Source organism: Rana temporaria, chromosome 2 (genome assembly GCF_905171775.1).
Source record: "Rana temporaria chromosome 2, aRanTem1.1, whole genome shotgun sequence".
Lineage (NCBI taxonomy): Eukaryota > Metazoa > Chordata > Amphibia > Anura > Ranidae > Rana > Rana temporaria.
This window is the reverse complement of record NC_053490.1, coordinates 239,634,575-239,649,165: the sequence shown is the minus strand read 5'-3', so window position 1 is coordinate 239,649,165 and position 14,591 is coordinate 239,634,575. Positions and strand designations below refer to the sequence as shown.

General features: G+C 42.4%; 1 protein-coding gene across 4 annotated transcripts in view; it reads left to right on the top strand.

Moving 5' to 3' along the window:
• AKAP1 (A-kinase anchoring protein 1) overlaps positions 1–14,591 on the top strand; it is an 81,999-nt gene that overhangs the window by 48,977 nt on the left and 18,431 nt on the right. For all 4 annotated transcript variants that reach the window (XM_040336664.1, XM_040336661.1, XM_040336662.1 and 1 more), the window contains 6 exons: positions 2,116–2,234; positions 2,763–2,940; positions 4,244–4,394; positions 6,095–6,162; positions 7,866–7,939; positions 9,881–9,946. In XM_040336664.1, the coding sequence (XP_040192598.1) occupies positions 2,116–2,234; positions 2,763–2,940; positions 4,244–4,394; positions 6,095–6,162; positions 7,866–7,939; positions 9,881–9,946 (656 nt within the window). The remainder of the gene's footprint in view (positions 1–2,115; positions 2,235–2,762; positions 2,941–4,243; positions 4,395–6,094; positions 6,163–7,865; positions 7,940–9,880; positions 9,947–14,591) is intronic.

Below are 14,591 nucleotides of genomic sequence, written 5' to 3'. Positions count from 1 at the left end.
CACTGATCCTAGCTTTGCTGAGACAGCGAGGCATTGCCATCATGGGCTACTTGAAAGATGTTCTTCTGAGAGCAGCTTTCAGCTCAGAATTAGAGATGGATGTGTCTATAGCCAGCCAGACCCTCCGAGAATTCGGGTGGGTGTTAAACATTCAGAAGTTGGTCCTGGTACCGACTTAGCCTTTGGAGTACCTAGGGTTGATTCTGGACTCCTCAGAGGCGAGTCTTTCTTCCCACTGGAAAAATTGCAGACTATTCAGCCTGCGGTGAAGCTGTTGGCATCCCGCAATTAGTTGTCGCTCCGTTTTTTGCATGCGAGTCCTGGGTCTGATGGTAGCCTCCATTCAAGGCGGTACTGTATGCCCAGTTCCCCACTTGAGTATTGCAGAGGGAGATCCTGTCCAAATGGTACAAATCCCCATTGTCTCTGGATCGTCAGTTTCTCTGAATTGGTGGCCGAGATCACCAGCTCTTCGGTCCGGGAAGTAATTTCTTCCTTTCCAGTGGACAGTGATTACGGCGGACGCCAGCCTCACGGGTTGGGGGGGGGGGGCATCTGGGGGTTTCCAGTCATCCCAGGTTCAATGGACTCTAGAAGAGTCCCGTCTGCCGATCAATGCCCTAGAACTTCGGGCAATCAGGCTATGTCTCTCCTCGTGGTCGAGGAGGTTGCAGGGATGCCCAATCAGGATCCAGTCGGACAATGCCACGATGGTGGCTTATGTCAACCATCAGGGGGCAACTCGGAGCTCGGCTGCAGCGTCCGAGGTCGCTCACATCCTAAGGTGGGCAGAAAGAAGCGTGTCGGCCGTCTACATTCCGGGTGTAGAAAACTGCCAGGCAGACTACCTGAGTCGCCAGATGCTGGACCAGGGATAATAGTCATTGCATCCGGAGGTGTTTCAACTCCTTTGCAGGAGGTGGGGCACACCGGACGTAAATCTCCTGGCCTCTCGCCTAAACCGCAAAGTGGCGGTTCGTGGCCAGGTCCAGAGATCCCTGGGTAGATGCGTTGGTGGCCCTGTGGGGTCAGTATCGGCTAATTTTTGCCTTTCCCAATTGACGTTGCTTCCTCGGTTGCTCTGCAGAGTGGAGGCCGAAGGCATAACGATTATTCTAATCTCTCCAGATTGGCCCAGGCGTCCTTGGTACGCCGATCTCGTACGCCTGGTGGCGGATGCCAATGCAGGAGGGCCTTCTGTCTCAAGGTCCCATACTTCATCCTGCTTTTACAGTCGCTGGCTTTAACGGCATGGCTATTGAAAGCCAGGCATTGAGGGACCGAGGTCTTTCCGACTCTCAACCATACTAAGGGCACGGAAGTCTTCTTTCAGGAAGATCTACCATCGCACCTGGAAGGCCTACATCTCTTTGAAGAGATGGGGTGGCATCCACGGATGCATGTGGTTTCTAGGGTCCTGCTGTGTTTACAGCGTGGAGTGGATCGGAAACTTGCCCTAAGCACCATTAAGGGACAGATTTCAGCCTTGGCTGTGTTCTTTTGCGGCTCATTCTCTGGTGGGTACCTTTTTTTTTTTTTTTTTTTTTTTTTTTTGTGCATGGGTTTCGTCATATACTTCCCCCCCCCCCCCCCCCCCCCCCCCCCCCCCCTATTAAACCACCTCTTCCTCCATGGGATTTGAATCTGGCACTCTCGGTTCTTCAGGACCCTCCTTTTGAAAACGTCAGAGGTGGCAGGAACATAACCCAAAAAATCCTTTTTTTTTTTTTTTTTTTTTTAAGATTTCATAAAGTCACCTTGAGTGAACACTACAAATGTATGTATTAGCATTTTGTAATGAATTTGGCTTTGTATTGTAATTTAAAATATCTTCTAAGCATCTTGACGCTTTCCTTTTGCTTGTTGACTCTCGGTGCATTCAAAGAAGATAGCGGTGTTTTATTTGAAGTCCTTTTTTGTTTATGGGTTTATCACACTATTTTTTTTTTTTTAGACTGCAGCAACCTAGATTTTGATATATGGTTTAATTTTTTTTGACACTTGTGCAAGTGAAATTTTAATTGATTTTAGTGTTTTGAATTTGCCTGGTATTTTTAGATATGTGTTTTTGTAGTATGGAATGGACACTGCTAATGAACTACAAAATTTCAACAGGTTCTCAACAACAGATAGACAGAGCTCTGAGTCTAATCCGAAAGAAATTCAAGGACTTGAATCTGACAAATATATTTGCGCCCCCTCCTCCTCTGATCCCTCTTCCTGTTGCATCATGGGTATGTTTCTTCATGGTTTAGAGGTTGATTACATGGGTTCATTTACATGTACTTGTGTTGCATTTGGGACAAACCAAGCATAGACTAACATTCAGCATATGTGAAGCTTCTTGTTCTTGTAACCATGTAGTCTGAGGCTGCATTCGCACCTGAGCGTTTTCAGCTCGTAAACGGCCAACAAGCAAAATCCTATTCATTTAAATGGCCCCTGTTCACATCTGAGCGTTTTGTAGCCTGAAGAAAAATGGCAGAAGCTCAAAGTACATGCTTTTTGGGAAGATTACAGGCATTTTCTGCTTTTTACATTGGTGACCTTTTTGACATGTGCAAAATGCATTAAAAAATGCGACTTTTTGCTTTAAAAACAAAATGCCCAGATGTTAATGCAGCCTTAGTTTTTGGATGCATTTATTAATCGTGAGTAGTTTTCCAACGTAACATTGTATTTTATTTATTTTCTTATGTAGTATGTAGCTCAAGTGTATAACATGTTGCCGTGTTTTTTACATTTTTCTTTTTCTTTTCCAGCTCACACTACCAAATAATGTCTCCGTGGAAGTAGTTGTGGTTAATGTGGTGAATGCAGGGCACATGTTTGTCCAGCAGCGCACGCATCCTACTTTTCATGCACTTTGTGGCTTGGATCAGCACATGAGCCTCTGTTACTCACAGCCGGGTATTCCGTCATTGCCCACACCCGCAGAAGGTAACATTTTGGTTTAGAATTTTCAATTTTTTTTTTTTTTTTCCCATTGCAGAAGCCTCCCACATTCCAGGTAGTTTCCCTTTGCGTCAAAGTTGTTTGCCACAGTGATCCAAAGCTCAGACCACTGCTGTTCTGAAACTCTGCTTTAAGCTAGCTTGCCCTTTAACTTTTTACACAGATTTGTAATCCCTAATTGGCATGAATGTAGCCTATTTTGCTGGTAGGCGATTCATTTGTGTGCATTAATTTTAGAATTTTGTCAATATAAACAAACTAGGGCTTAAACACCACCTTAATGCTGCTAAAGCTTGCATTCCAGTGATGCGCACGCACAGCTTACAATAGAATTTCAGAAATGCCGAGATGACTGAAAGATCACATGTGAATGGGAGTGATGTCATATGACATATCTTGGCCCGCCAAATTAAAATGGCCAGGGATCAAAACCTGGAAGACACTGGGTTGAAGATGTCAGCGGTCCGCAGGGAGCTTCAGACTATAGAGGGCTGGAGAGTAAAGAATGTAGCTTAAATTTATTTTTACATTTATTTATTTTTAAATCCTAAAGGCTGTTTTTTGGCAATAGGAGAGCTCTTACCATATTCTCCAGTATTCAGTTGTATCCCTGTCTGCCTGTCTCACTTTATGTGGCTTTTTTTGGCAATTGTAAAATTCCAGAATTATCCCCAAGACAAATATGCAATTCTCACGAGAACAGGTGTTCCCATTACAAAAGAGGAGAATTCCCCTTCGCTTTAGGGCATTTTTTTTTTTTCACTTCCTGTCCAGGAGAGAAAGCGGGATGCAGGCAAAAAAAAAAAAAATCCCATGGGAGTTGTAAATCTCTGAAATGAGAATGGAATCGCCTATAATTCTGTACTTGCCCTGATCCACTGCACCTAGTGATTTTTATCTGCTCTCATACTGCTGCTGTCTGAGTCACTTTTGATAGTTATGATCACATAGATATTTGGGAGACAGCCCAACCCCCCCCCCCTCACACTCACACTCACACTCACACTCTCACTCACTCACAAAGCACAGATCAGGTGATTGACAGCCTCTGCTGTTTTGAGACCACTCAAATCTCAGATAAAAACTCTGTTCTTTGCTGTGCATGACGTATGTTCCCCACCCTCTGCTTTCACCCAACCATGACCCAAGGCTTATAAGCTTATGGTTCATAACATTTTAAGTAAACTGCAAAAATAACCCAAGATATATACATTTGCTGTTATTATGACTATATAGCACTCTAGCAGCCTGTCCTATTCGAGTGAATCCTAAACATTTATTTTTATAGTTGGGATTCTCTGTTCTGCACCTGTTGGGCCCAGTGTTTGGTGGCGAGCACAAGTGATGGCCTACTTTGAAGACACCGAAGAAGTTGAGATCCTCTATGTGGACTATGGTGGCTACAATAGAGTCAAGATTGAGACCCTCAGACAAATCAGGTTAGTAATTTTTTTCACTTCATCTAAATTTTCTTTTCTTTTTTACATGGCAAATTTAGATCTTACGGAAAAAAAATTGATTCTATGTATTTCTGACAGTTTAAAGCACTGATGGATGTGGGGCTGTGTGAATCTGTGCACAATCCTTCTTTCCCTTTAGAACCTACAGAAGCACATCCATAGTTTGAGTAAATCTATTCCTTCTAGTGCTTTATAGATGTGAGGTCATGAGACTAGATTCTGTTGGTCAAACGGCCAATACGCATGGGTCAAAAGTTGGCTGGCTTCTACTATAATGGTTCATTTTGGCTAAAATTCAGCCCATGTGTATGGGGCTATCGACCATACAGGTGATTGAGGGTGTTCCGGTCCACGGCCCTCTCTATGATCAACAGAACCTTGGAGGGTACTCTTTTACAACAAAGTATCGGCAGTTTAAAAAAAATACTGTTACGTTGCAGAGGCTGAAGTGGATAAACACAATGGATAGTCTTACAAGGCATTTGTTCAAATATGCTTTAGGCTGGGCGTACACTGATGAATCCACTGAAATATGCTTTGTTGGGGGCTCTACCGGCACACACTATTGAAAAATCGGAGCCTGGTAGATACAGGATGCAATCATTGTTTGGGTATTCTGACAGCCACCAGCATATCGTGTGGATAGGGAGTCTTGGATTTATTTATTCTTTGCTGAAAAACAAAATCTGGGTGTATGGCCAGCTTTAGGCTAGGTTCATACTTTTGCGGTGTGAGAAATGCCATTTCCCACACTGTATTCCAATCGCACTGCCCTTGCGATCCACTGTAGGTGTCGATACAAAGTTAACGACACCCCAAATACAAGTTGCAAACAGTGTGGTTGGTTGCCTGCATTGGATCACACGGTACAAAACCAACCATGCGATTCATTTTTGGTGAGGCTCCAAAAAGTGCATGCACGTCTTGGTGATGCTGTGCGATTTGAGCACATTAATTTTAAATGTGCTCAAGTTGCACTACACTGAATAGCATGTGAATTGCACAGAAATATGGTGCGGTTCATAGTGTCAATTGAACTGTAGTGATGCCTCAAGGGATCTTGAGGATATACGGCCACCTATAACATCTACTGTACAGGACTGGATAGTGCTAATCTGGGAGTATGACTGTACAGTGTCCCATTGGGGAGGCTATGCATCGCGGGTTTCATTTCATCCACAATTCTAGTACGTTGTGCTACAATGATGCAATTTGTGGTTAGTTTATAAAGCGTTCCATTGAGGTCTGAGCCCGCATTCACACCTAGGCGTTTTTACGCCTGTAGCGCTACGCCGCTGCCGCCAGAGAGCTGAAAACAGATGTCCCTCTATGGAGATGGTTCACATCTCCACGCCGGACGCCTGTCGCCTGCCGCGTGAAAAAAGGTCCCGGACCTTTTTTTCAGGCGTCTTCGAGCTTTCGGCTAGGAGATGGGAATCATCTCCATAGAGGGGGTCATCTTGGGGCACATCTAGGCGGACAATACCGGCGTTTTGTCACCGCAAATCGCGGTACAAAACGCCGCTATTTTTACCGCGATTTGCGGCGACAAAACGCCGCGATTTCGTCCGCCTAGATGTGAATGCAGCCTTAGTCAGCTTCATCAGATGTTCTGTAATGTTTGTAATTTTACCAGCTAGAATGGTTTCTGCACACATGACAACTTGTCTTATTTCTAGGTCAGATTTTGTTTCACTACCCTTCCAAGGCGTAGAGGTTCTTCTGGACAATGTAATTCCACTAGGAGGTGAGTGTTCCATATACACAAACTGTTCTGTTCCAGAATTCAGATATGCAGATAAACTGAAATTATATTATTTGGGGCTCTGTAACCAAAGAACATTTGCTTTTTATTTAAAATACATGTCTCAATCTGAGAAAAGGTGTTATATTGCAGGTTCCTAGTCTTAAGCTGTAAGTACATTTTCTAAAAGTGCAAAAAAGTTGATCTTGCCAGAAATGCAGTGTCCTTTAACTTCCCATGTGCTAAAATCTCAAACATGTTATCAACCTTACCAGCTATTTGTAAACTACTCCCACCATTTCTCCATATATAATTGAGAGGTGATGGATTGTGTGTGGTGCAAATTAGAGCAGCCAATGATGTCAACACTGCTCCTCCATGGGTTCACTACGGGGAGTGAGTGTTGTCACCCCAAGACAGAAAACATGTTCACTGAAAGCATCAAATAAAGGCAAAAAAGCATTAAACTAGTTTAGTCATTTTTTTAGCCAATGTCTAGTAGGCTTGGGTGTGGATATGTTTAAAGTCTCACATATACACCTAGTGAAGTGAATAGCCCCAGATGATATACAGAGATTAAACCAACATACTCCCTACATACATACATTTTACAGGTATATCTGCTGTCTTCGGCTTTATATACTGTGTAGAAAGTTCAGATCATGTTGGATTATATCTTCCTGTTCAACACTGTAGTGAAGCCTGGGCAGACAGCTAAGATTTGCAGGTGGTATTGCACTAAAAATTGCGCCTGCAACCTGACCTGAAACAGCGGCTGCTTTTTCTCCAGCGTGAAAGCCCAGAGGGCTTTCACACTGGAGCGGTGTGCTAGCAGGACCGCTCCAAAAGTCTTGCTAGCCGTATCTTTGGAGTGGTGAAGGGGAAGTGCGTTTACTACTCCTTCCTATTGAAAACAATTGGAAACCGCGGCTATACCGCCTCTGCATAGGCGCATTGTGGGCGGTATTAACCCTTTTTCGACCGCTAGCGGGAGGTAAAACTGCAGATAGCGGCCGAATACCACTGCAATTCCAGCGGTAAAGTTCCGCAAAAAATAGCGGTGCTTTACTGCTCACCTCCCGCCCAAGTGTGAAAGGGGCCTAAAGGAAAAGCGCTTGCGCGCACACCTCCTCTCCTTGATGGGTAGAGACTTTCAGAGCTGATCATTGAATAGTTCAGGGCTCTGCTAATCTATTTATAGCATCCTCCCCAGCACAACCCAGGCTGCTTTTATCATATGTGACCGAGAAGTTGTCAGGCGTTATCAGGCTGATAACAGCACAGAGAAGGAGACGGCTACGGGACAGTGCTTTGAAGAGAGATGAGAAAACACTGCAGGCATGTGCTCGGCTCGAATTTCATGAATCGGGTTTACATCCACTTTAACGTAAAGTTATATTAAATGCAAACATTGGGTATACTGCTGCTTATCAATTCTTTTGATGTGGTGGCTGGATTTTAGGCTTTCTTTTTATTTTTCACCTGGTGATCTAGCCAGTAAGTCTGCTCTGCCAATTTCCACACTTGCAGTCTCTGGTCTTTTTTTTTTTCAGGCTAAATACTCAAGATTATTTGGTCCCAATATGTAGTTATTAAACTCATTTGATGGAATTGATTTAATTTTTTTTTTTTTTTTTTTTACCTTGTACTTTGACATACTTGTAATATTTACCTTTAGTATTACTGACCAGACTTGTCTTTTGTAGATGAAGATCAGTTTTCAACAGAAGCTGATGCAGCTGTAAAGGAGCTGACAAGGGGTGCACCAATGCTTACACAGGTAAATCCCCCCCCCCTTTTTTTGTTTTTTTTAGAGTGCCTTTTTTACTTTTTTAGGCCTGTTTCAAAGGAGTTTCAGCTTGTATTGGAGCATTGTGGACAGCAATCATTTTTTGTTTAGTTTTCCCCTCTTTGTTCTCTTTTTATAGATCTTTTTTATTAAGTTCAATGAACGAAATTCATTCCATCGCTGCCACATTTTTGGCATTCGATTTTTATTTTTTATTTTTTTACCCTTACTCCCTTATCTGTCTCTCCATATGTTTTATTTCGTTCATTTCACATATCCATTCCATTGTTGGTTTCCATCTTCCATTTATGGGCTATTATTCTAGCTGCTGTTATATGGTGAAGGATATCTAATTTTATAGATTTTATTGATCCTGATGTTATAGATGATATTATTACCTTTTTTATGCTTGGTTGTATCTACTCCTGACACTTTTCGATGCATTTCAAATTTCCTACTCCAAAAATCTCTCACCAATCCACACCCGTACCAAATATGTGCCATTGTTCCCCTATCCTTAAGACCTCTCCAGCATATTTCTGCGTTCTTTATTTTGTTCAAAGCTACTGGGCTCCAATACCACCAGCAATCCTTTTTTTTTTCTTTTTTTAATTAGAAGCAAGCTTCTGCCAAATGTTTGGCAAGCTTCAAATAGCTTTTTCTAACCTTTTTTTAAAGCACCCTTTAGCTCCTGTTTGAGAATGCAGATCTTAATGGGAGTGCTGTTTGTCACTTTAAACAAGCTAGAAAGCTTCAGGTAGTGTTGAAGCCTGCTAGTTGCTTGTTTTTAAAATGAGTCGGCACTAAATTTGGATCTGTGTTCGGCATTTACAAACTGGAGTTGATGGTATTGACACATGTGAATAAGCATTTAAAGTACCATGTGTTTGGCCTTCTTTCACTGTTTTTTTTTTTCAGCATTTTTAAAGTCTCTTAACTGCCCTTCAGTGCCTGCCATGAATATTGCAATGGCACCACAGAGTGCTGTTTACACAGGAGCAGTAGCATACCTTTCATGAGGCATCAACACTTGTCAGTCGCCTCCACTGATTTCAGTGGAGGCGACTGAGCGCAATTTAGAGCATTTATGGCGTGTTGGTGAAGTATTTATGAAGTGTTAGCTGGGTACTGGGGGAGACACAGTAGATGCTCCTGTATCCTAGCATGAACTGGAAAATGGAGAACTAGGACAGAGCAGCTCCGGCCACTTCCTGGTTGTACAGCACAGCCATGTGCATACATGAATTCCTTTTTTGTATGCCATTGCCTTGTATATAGATAAAAAATACTCACGCTTAACACTTTGTTTATATGCCAATTAAACAATTTTACTATTTCTCTTATCACATGTTTTGTGCCTCACTTTTTTTTGTGTGTGTGTTTTTATTTGCACATATCAGGTTTTTTTTCTCCAATTATCAACTGGAGACAAAACTGACTTCTAGAATTGTAACCATAGAATCCTTTTAGGCTACATTCACACAAGAAATTTAGGCCAGTGCAAATTGTAGTGGCAGGAATCTGATTCCTGCTGTGGTTCTGTGTGGCTACCGGCCCTGCTCACTATGACAGGCAACCGGTGGCTGCAGCGATTTTTACCAGGTGTGATCTCTGCTGAATGCACTGTTAAGCAGTGATCACTGCAGGTAATCGTTGGCTATGCAGACAGCTGTGAATAGCTGTGGCTGCCAGTGACCTGTCAGTATAGCAAACTGGGCCAGGGGCCACACCTTGCTGCTCAGAGCCGCAGCAGAAATATGATTCCTCCCCGCTACAATTTGCCAGCCTAAATCTATAGTGTGAATGTAGCCTTGCTCGTCAATGTTTTTAGAGAGATTACTAAATCGTTTTGCTGTTATTGAAAAAATACTTAACATTTCCAGTTATATAAGCATTTTCTGCTGTACATTCATTGAATATATCTTCATGCAGGTTACAAATTATGACGAAGCGACTAGACTTCCACTTGTCCAATTATGGCGTCTAAATCCTGATGAGGTAAGGATGGCAAATTTCTGCCGGTTTATGAAAAACCTTTCCATTTGCTTTAGCTTTCATTTCTTTAACTTTGGGTAGTACTGCCACCTACAGGATAGGATGCTGGCAGCCAAAAAAGTGAAGGCCAGCGTCCCTGTTTCATCCATCCTACGTGTATGGATGGGGGGGGGGGTGTGTGGTTCGTGGTGTGTGTTTTTTTTTTTTTTTTTTTTCCACTGTTCAGTGTTCTCTTTAGGCTCCTTTCACACTTGTGCAACTTGGGACTGTAAAGTCGCATAACAAGTCGTACCCTATGAGTTCCAATGAGTACCATTCCTATCTGTGTGACTTGAAGTCGCACTGACTTCAAAGTAGTCCCTGCACTACTTTTTCCGACTTTGATGCAAGTTACGCAGGCATTCCCTGAAATTGTGACAAATCGCGTGGCTTTAAAGTCGCAGTGGTGTGAAAAGGGGCCTTGATCAAAACTCTTCTCTACATCACTGCTGGGGTTTTCTCTCTAATTGTAGCTTTCCATAATGGTCCAAGTTAACCTTTTTTTTATTTTTTGAGGTACTGTATCTGGACCTGACTGGACATTGAGGGTGGATAGCTTGGAAGTGGCCATCGGGCACTTGGTTCCATATAGGACAATTTCCTGGCTCTGTTCTGGTACAGATTAGCTGCAGTGTGCTTTCCAGGTCCAGAGCTGCTGGAATTGTCTTAGCAGTTACCCTGACTCTAAAGATTCATTAGTCAGGTCCATAAATATTGGGACATCGACACAATTCTAATATTTTTGGATCTATACACCACCACAATGGAGTTGAAATTAAACAAACAAGATGTGCTTTAACTGCAGACTTTCAGCTTTAATTTGAGGGTATTTACATCCAAATCAGGTGAACGATGTAGGAATTACAACAATTTTGTGTATGTGCCTCCCACTTTTTAAGGGACCAAAAGTAATGGGTCAGATTAACTATCTTAAATCAAACTTTCACTTTTTAATACATGGTTGCAAATCCTTTGCAGTCAATTACAGCCTGAAGTCTGGAGTGCATAGACATCACCCAGACTCAGAAGCTGGGTTTCATCCCTGGAGATGCTCTGCCAGGCCTCTACTGCAACTGTCTTCGGCTCCTGCTTGTTCTTGGGGAATTTTCCCTTCAGTTTTGTCTTCAGCAAGTGAAATGCATGCTCAATCGGATTCAGGTCAGGCGATTGACTTGGCCATTGCATAACATGACACTTCTTTCCCGTAAACTCTTTGGTTGCTTTCGCAGTATGCTTCGGGTCATTGTCCATCTGCACTGTGAAGCGCCGTCCAATGAGTTCTGAAGCATTTGGCTGAATATGAGCAGATAATATTGCCCGAAACACTTCAGAATTCATCCTGCTACTTTTGTCAGCAGTCACATCGATTTAAATAGAAGAAAACCAGTTCCATTGGCAGCCATACATGTCCACGCCATGACACTACCACCACCATGCTTCACTGATGAGGTGGTATGCTTTGGATCATGAGCAGTTCCTTTCCTTCTCCATATTCTTCTCTTCCCATCACTCTGGTACAAGTTAGTCTTGGTCTCATCTGTCCATAGGATGTTGTTCCAGAACTGTGAAGTCCTTTTTTTTTTTTTTTAAGATGTTTGGCAAACTCTAATCTGGCCTTCCTGTTTTTGAGGCTCACCAATGGTTTACATCTTGTGGCGAACCCTCTGTATTCACCCTGGTGAAGTCTTCTCTTGATTGTTGACTTTGAAACACATACACCTACCTCCTGGAGAGTGTTCTTGATCTGGCCAACTGTTGTGAAGGGTGTGTTTTTCACCAGGGAAAGAATACTTCGGTCATCCACCACCGTTCTTTTCCATGGTCTTCTGTGTCTTTTGGTGTTGCTGAGCTCACCGGTGCGTTCTTTCTTTTTAAGGATGTTCCAAACAGTTGATTTGGCCACACCTAATGTTTTTGCGATCTCAGATTGATTTTTTTTTTTTTCATCCACTGAGTGGATTAATCTACATTTTCTATCGCTCTGATGGGTTTGTTTTTTTTTTGTTTTGTTTTTTTTCAGCCTAATGATGGCTTGCTTCACTGATAGTGTCAGCTCTTTGGATCTCATATTGAAAGTTGACAGCAACAGATTCTAAATGCAAATAGCACACTTGAAATGAACTCTGGACCTTTTATCTGCTCCTTGTAAATGGGATAATGAGGGAATGACGCACACCTGGCCATAGAACAGCTGAGCAGCCAATTGTCCCATTACTTTTGGTCCCTTTTTAAAGTGGGAGGCACATATACAAACTGTTGTAATCCTGATCTGGATGTAAATACTCTCAAATTAAAGCCAAAAGTCTGCAGTTAAAGCACATCTTGTTTCATTTTAAATCCATTGTGATGGTGTGTAGAGCCAAAAAGATTAGAATTGTGTCGATGTCCCAATATTTATGGACCTGACTGTAAGTGAGTAGGCTGCTTGGGCTGAGCACCATTCTCTATTTCCCCAACAGTTTTGCCACAGAAGTGTGTAATGCTGTGGGATAAAGTGCTGACATTATCCTTTTTGGGTGGAGTTTTGCATGTGTGCTTTGTGCTCACTTTCCTGCCACACAGTCAGGCAAGTATCTTTCCAATGCCTCTCCTGCTTGCAAATGGGCACATAACATTTTTAATTCCAAGCCTGCTGCCTGCAATATTATCTGTGGCCATCCACCCTTGCTACCAGGTTTCAGGAGTACCTGAGGCCTTGCTCCTTATCCTACAATTTTCTTTATGCCATGCAGTCTCAACATTTTGATTTGTTGACATGGAGAGGATGGTCCCACTGTACTTGGTGTCCCCAGCTCCATTTTCTTTGAACAGCTCTTGAGCTGCTTGCAGCACGCCAACTAGAGCCTTGGATGGTGCCCACTGCTCTGGGAATCTTCTCTGTCCTCTAAGTCCTAAACTGTGTGTGGCTGGTGCCTCCCTGTTTGGGCCACTCAATTTGTATGTGCTGCACCATTTGCTGCTATGAATTAACCAATCTTGGTTTGAGAAAATAGAATTCCTATATAGAATCTTAATCTGGAAGGGAAAGAATCCTAGAATTAAGTTGCTGGTCTTGGTTTTCAAAGGATGGAGGGATAGTTGGTGGTTATGAGCGCTGAACTCTATTTTGTAGCTGCGCATCTTCAACACCTTGCTGGTTGATTGGAGGACTATTAACCACTTCAGCCCCTGAAGATTTGGCTGCTCAATAAACGGCACTGCGTCGCTTTAACTGACAATTGCACGGTCGTGTGACACTGTACCCAAAATAAAATTGATGTCCTTTTTTTACCCCACAAATAGAGCTTCCTTTTGGTGGTATTTGATCACCTCTGCGTTTATTTTTTGCGCTATAAACAAGAGAGACAATTTTGATTAAAAACAATATCTTTTTGCTATAATAAATATCTTATTTTTTTAACACATTTTTTCCTCAGTTAAGGCCAATAATATATTTCTACACATTTTTGGTAAAAAAAAATATATTGATATGCGCAAAAGTTATAGCGTCTACAAAATGGGGGATAGATTTATGGCATTTTTATTTATTTTTTTCTAGTAATGGCGGCGGTCAGCTTTTATAGAGATCTTGATAATGCTCGAGTATAAGCCGACCCACCTAATTTTACCACAAAAAATGGGAAAACTTATTGACTCGAGTATAAGTCTAGAGTGGGAAATGCAGCAGCTACTGTAAGTGGAAAAGCGGGTCAACAATGTTCATCTGCAGCTTCACTGTGCCCATTTGCATGCCTCACTCTGCCTCATGTACCTGATCTCCTTCCAGTGTAACAAAGCCTCCAATTAGTGCTATAAAAATGCACTGATTACTGTATAAATGTCACTGGCAGGGAAGGGGTTAACACTAGGGGATAACTGTGTGGGGATGGCACTTACTAGGACGACAGAGATTGGTGTTCATACTTGGTACACACGATCAGTCTTCTCTCCCCTGATTTGTTTACACACAGGCTGGTCGGGAAGGGCTTAATGAGGAAGATCCCATTTGGCTAATCTCCTGACTTGAACAGCTAAATTCCCCTCTATTGTACAGTTTGAAATGGGCAACATGGCTTGCACACCACATTATCTGACCCTTGTGTTAATTTATTAAACTTGGTTAGAAATGAAAAGAATTAGGAGTTTGAGGGCTATTGAATGTACACACCGCTTTAGAATATATATATATATATATTAATACTTTCTAGCTAGAATGCTTTCAAAAAATGTTCTAATCGTTTATCGAAATGCATAGTGAGAACAGAAGAAAAATCAATATTTGGTGCGACTACACTTTTGGCTTCAAGCCAGTATTGGCTACACATGGACAGCTTTTTAAGGCACTCTGCAATTAGGTTGTTCCAAACATCTTGGATCACTAATTGCAGTTTTTCTGTGGATGTAAGCTGCCTCAAATCCTTCTGTTTTTCCATGTAATCCCAAACACTCGCTGTTGAGATCAGGCCTCTGTGGGGGCCAAACTATCACTTCCAGGACTCCTTGTCCTTTATGCTGCAGATGGTTCTTTAAAGAGTGTAGTGAGCCCCTTGCTCGCTCAGTTCCACTCTCCCAACATTCCTCTGCTACTATTGGATCAGATTGCAGATTGCAACGTCTGATAGTTCGGCCA